We start from the raw sequence: 5,498 nt of genomic DNA, 5'->3' as shown, positions 1-5,498 counted from the left end.
CACAGTTCATTTAACTAATAAAGCACTTGAATTCCCAAATTGTTAAATTGGGATTTCAAAACTAACACTAAATTACTAGGAGAATAGGAGAAAAAGACATTTATTTTTTAAAATGTACATATTTTCAACTTACATTTCTCATAATAAATAACATGTATATTCATTTTTCCATACCTAATAAGAAATGCGTATTTATTTTAAAATACTATTCACTACAATCTGTACCTTAAAAACTTTCAATACTTCTTTAATACTAAAAAAAAGTTTACATTTGTAATCACTGCTTAAGAAGGAGGGTGACCTGCTTCCACGGCTGAGGTCAGAGGGAAGGGACAGGCAGCGGGGCCAGGGAGGCGCGAGAACTCCGAATGCGGCTCAGGAGCTGCTCCGCCACAGGCTTGAATTCTGTTTCCCAGTGCAGCTTGTGATAGTCGTTTATGTCTTGATCAAAACTGCTACCCAGTACTAGCTCCTCATCTGTATCAGAAAAATTAAAATCACAGTAACTATTTGGAAATATAATGCCATTAAGCAGTTTTATGTTTGATGACCTGAGTAAAACTCACCCTGGGTCATCTTTAATACCAACATGACACAAGATAGGCTTTGGGGACTAAAAAGTTCTCAGTTTGGTTTTTGAGAGGGGGATCCTTATGCTGCCCCGGCGGGTCCTAAACTCCTGGATTCAAGTGATTCTCCTGCCTCAAGTTTTGCAAATAGCTGGGACTATAAGTGCCAGCCACTGTACTCAGTGTAAAAGTCTTTAAGAAAAGACCTTTCTGTGTGTCTGTGTGTCTGTCTTTTTTCAGACAGGGTTTCACTATGCAGTTCAGGCTGGCCCCAAACCCACCATAATCCTCCTGCCTCAGCCTCCTGAGTGCTGGTATTACAGGTGGATGCAACCCACCATGCTCAGCTTATTGCTCTTTTATTCTTGACAAATATTTAAAACAAACATACTTTAGTCTGTTAACAGGACAATGGTTTTCTTTAATAAAAAAAAAAAAAACCTCTAAACTGAATTGAACTTCTTTGAATTTCTTTTTTACATGTAAATTTGCATCTAAAATCAGATTGTAGTTTCTTAGAATAAGCAAAGTATTAATAGGTTACATCCTTACATATGCATTGGGAAAATTATTTATCTGAATGACTAACAGATATAAAAAGGAGTCAAGAAATCTGTGGAAAAGTTGGCCAGTGGAATTTGATACTTGACCAAAGAATGAGGGAGGCTGCCCCTTGATAGAGCAATTCCTAGCAAGAGTGAGGAATCAAGTGAGGGTCAAGCCTCAGCACTGCAAAACTAAATGAATAAACTTTACCAAAAATTAAAATTCTCTTGGCTTCAAAGCAGTAGGAGGGCTAGCAAGATAGCTCAGAGGACTAAGCGCCTGCTTAGGCAAGTGCAGGGACCAGGGTTCGATCCCCAGCACCACATGCCATGCTGCTGCGCCATCCCCCTCCTGCCCACACTGAGCGGGCAACTGAGACTGGGCCTGGTGGCACATGCCTGTAATCCTAGCTCTGGGGAGGCTGAAAACAGGAGAACCACTAGGAGTCCAAGCTGTGTAGTGAGACCCTGTACCAAATATATATATTTTTTAAAAAGCTAGCAAAACAGTAGGGATATACTTCTTTAAAAAGACAACCCATGCCCCCAGCCCCACACTCTCTCTAATAACCAATCATTGGGGAACTTGGAGAATTCCAGGTAGTGTTAAAATCCCAAGCAAGGTCATAGTTAATGAAAAAAAAAATTCACTTGTTAAAACATGAAAAGAATGCAAACTTACAACTTCAAAGTCATTTTTTATGCAAAGACATCCTAAATTCTGTGAACACCATGGGTATATTCAACCCAAGTAGGAAGATACATGGCCCCCAAAATTTCTGTACCAATTTGCTGCCACATTTTTACTTGTTTATATTGGGCCCCAGCTCACCCTGCATGGGACAGACCAGGAAAGAGCTCTGCTTGCCAGTCAGAAAATTGGCTCTGCCACTTCCGAGGTCTGTGGCCTGAGGCTGACTTCTTAAATAACAACCACTAAGTCCCCAAATGACCACAAACGCTGCTACTTAGATAATTTCCAAACATAGTTTTCATTGCTTTGTGTACATCAGCTTTTCTATACTGAGTGTTTGTGAACGCTCCATGTGTACTTTGGCCCTAAAGCTATTACTGTCACCACCCAGCGTAAGATAAAGGAGTGTCCAATCCCAGCATGTGCCTCTGCCTCTCCCTCTCAGCCAAGTGGACAGATCCAAGGCTCTGAGATAAGTTCCAGGCAGACACAAACACTTCAGCAAGGCACTCCATGGAGACCCTGAAGGCAAAGCAGGCTTTCCCTCCCCCCAGATAAGCCAGGCCTTGCTGGGAGCGCAGAGTGCGCCTGACGTCTTCAAAGGCCTTCCTGTTTGGCTACTTCCTGCCGGCTAGGTTCTCGGTGACTTCAGATTTCTAGTGATTTGAAATCTGAATTTCTTCAGAGTTCATCTTCCCTTTCACTTCCTCCCAGATTTGCCGAGTTCTAGACTTCAGCTGAGAAAGGAATCCTTTGGTTTTATGCCTTTCCTTCCCGAGCTGCCCAAGCGTGAGCAGCCTAGCCCACCACGGTGCAGACCCTTCCTCTGCCCGGGGTTTCGATTGAATTTGATGATTATCAGCAAAATCTCCACTAGTTTTATTCTCTCCCCTCTTTCCTTTCTCTTGCTCTTTCTCTTTCTGACTTTGTGACTCTTGAGTTTCAGCCTACCAATATTTAGAAATTAGTTTATCTATATTCAGATGGTATCAGTTTTAAATTGGGATAAACAAGACACAAAAGTAGCTAAACAACAAGAGAAAGGAAACACATGCAGCACAAAGCTTCAGCATAAACATAGCCAATCAAGTATTTACATTATACTGGGTATTGAAGCTTTGAACTTGTACTTTAAAAGGTAGCAGAGACAGATTTAATTAAAATGTAGATCTATGATCTTCAAACTTACTGTGACCCATAGTAGGAAATTCATTTACCATTATAATTCTGTATACACTACTAAGTTATATACAAGTAACATATTTCATGTTAGATTTACTAGATGTAATATATTCTGATTCTTTGTTTCTTTGCTACCTTCCCTCTCACCCCAGGCCCCTCAGTATTGGGGATTGAACCCAGGGCCTTCACACTGAGCTACATCCTAAGACCTTCTCATTTTTAAATTTTAAGACCAGATCTTTATAGCTGTGAGCCATCACACTTGACTAATTATTTTATTTTTTACAAAATGTTGGAGCCGGAATGGTGGTACAAACCTAAAATCCCAGCACCCCAGAGGCTAAGGCAGGAAAATCACCCTGAGTTCAAAGCTAGCCAGGGCTACAGAGTGAGTTCAAGCCCAGCATGAATTACATAGTGAGACCCTCCTCCAAAATAAAGGTTGATTACAACCAACTAAATAGATTTCATAACCCACAGAATGAAAACAATTGGTGTACATAACGTTATTTTTAATAATTGGTTTAATAATTGGTTTCTTTACCTTTCTTAGTGCACTTCATACTTTCAAATATACTAACATTTGAAAGCCAAGCGAGGTGGTGCATGCCTATAATCCCATTGCTCAGTAGACTAAGGCAGGAGGAATCCTGTGAGTCAGAGGCAGCCTGGGCTACCTAGCAAGATACTGTCTCAAAAAAAATCAGACAAACCACAGCCTGAATATTAAATTTTGAAATAAAGTTATTAGAAAGTCTTTAAAAAAACTCAAAACAATAAACCTGCCACTGATAAGGAACACGATCACCACAACAGCTCACGGCACTGCGGTGGTAGGTCACTATCTTGTGGCTTGCTCTCCAGCTCAGGTGGCTGGTGCAGGGATGCATCCTGTCCTGATCTTCCTCTCATGAGCCAGAGTCCTCATCCGTCCCGGAAGCACCTGATAGCTGCCTGGCAGAGGCCTCATCACCAAACCTGAGTGCCAGGTTCCTCCTAACTTATGAATACACAATCACCTAGTGTTCTTCCCACCGGTGACAACCAGTTGCACACAACATGCGCTTCCTGAGAGGGGCTCTGGTGACTGGAACGCCAGGCACTAATGCTCAGAACTTCCAGGTAAACACAGCAGTCATGAATTTATAAGAAGTAACTGCAGTATACCAGAAAGTTTAGGCAATGTTATTATAAAGCCTCTTTCCAGAAAGACGCAAATGTCAATTATGTTTTCCCCAGTGACCCTGCAAGAAAAAGGGAATTTTTATTACTATATCAATCAGCTTGCTATTATTTCCAAAAATAGCTCTCAGTTCTTCAGTGTGAGTCTTTGTGGTTTAAAAATGCAACCTGTTCTAAAAATAGTTTTTTTAAAAAAAAAAAAGCTATCTTTGAAAAATAATTGAGGGGCCGTGGTGATGGCTTAGTGGAATAAGCGCTTCCCTGGCAAGCGCAAGGGCCTGAGTTCAATCTCCAGTTATGCGAATAAATAAATAAATAAATAAATAAATAAATGGCTAGAGATATATAGCTCAGTACCAAGGCTCTGGGTTCAACCCTCCTACAAATAAACACATGCACAAATAAATCCTCTTCTCTCTAGTTCCCCAGGAGACAGGGTCTTTAGTAAGTTTAAGAAGGTCCCCCACCTGGCCTTGGATTCTGAATGACTTCTTCAGGTGGCAGGGACTGAAATGGCCAAGGAACAGAAATCTGGACAGGTTACGACCAAATATAGGCAATGAGATGATACCCATCCAGGCCAGACCTCCACACGACAGATACTATCCCCTGGTAAGCACTCCTTAACTGAGATCTGAACCGCCTGCCTCTTTATTGATATTCCTGCTGTACTTAACCACCAAAGAATAAAAGAATCAGGAGGTGGCAAAGAGGGCAGAGATTTCATTCATCTCTTCCTTCTTTCTGGCTATAGATCACCACGCAACCAGATTTTATCAAGAGATAAATCAGAAATTCCTAGCGCAACAGCAAGCATTCCTTTTACCTTCTGTCACAAAAGCAAATGACACAAACACCCAGAGCTCCTTCCAAAATTCCTGAAAAGCAAGTGGCTAAGATAGGGGATGGAGGAAAGATGGCTGCTCTCCAGATCTCTGCAGGACCCCACCCTGGTGCTCCTCACCCTGGTGCTAGAAATGGAACCTAGGGATTTCGTACTAAGCTACATCCCCTGCCCTTTTTAAGTTTTAGATCCAGTCTAAGTCACTAAGTTGCCTTAGGCTAGGCTAGAACTTTCATCCTCCTGCCTCGGTTTCCCAGAATGCTGACATTAAAGCTCTGTGTCACCGTGCTGGGCTCCCACCTGATCTTTAGAGCCCCCTGAATGATGCTCAGCATTCTGGGGGCATGGCTGGCACAAGAAACTATTTGTCCCCCTTGCCAATCCAGCACTGGCTAGTAAAGACTTAGATAACTACTTGAGAACTCTCAGTACCAACCATGCCCAATGCTATGATGTTTTTATTTCTTGATTTTTTTTTTTTT

The 5,498-nt window shown here is 41.8% G+C and overlaps 1 protein-coding gene across 2 annotated transcripts in view; it reads right to left on the bottom strand.

Moving 5' to 3' along the window:
- Positions 1 to 227: 227 nt before the first annotated feature.
- Armc2 (armadillo repeat containing 2) overlaps positions 228 to 5,498 on the bottom strand; it is a 106,325-nt gene continuing 101,054 nt past the window's right edge. For both annotated transcript variants that reach the window (XM_004637510.2, XM_023722327.1), the window contains one exon: positions 228 to 477. In XM_004637510.2, coding sequence (XP_004637567.1) covers positions 320 to 477 — 158 coding nt within the window. In that variant the 3' untranslated portion in view covers positions 228 to 319. The remainder of the gene's footprint in view (positions 478 to 5,498) is intronic.

This window comes from Octodon degus, unplaced genomic scaffold (assembly GCF_000260255.1).
Source record: "Octodon degus isolate 3935 unplaced genomic scaffold, OctDeg1.0 scaffold00090, whole genome shotgun sequence".
Taxonomy (NCBI): domain Eukaryota; kingdom Metazoa; phylum Chordata; class Mammalia; order Rodentia; family Octodontidae; genus Octodon; species Octodon degus.
The sequence above is the reverse complement of the archived record's forward strand: the minus strand, read 5'-3'. Positions and strand labels throughout refer to the sequence as shown.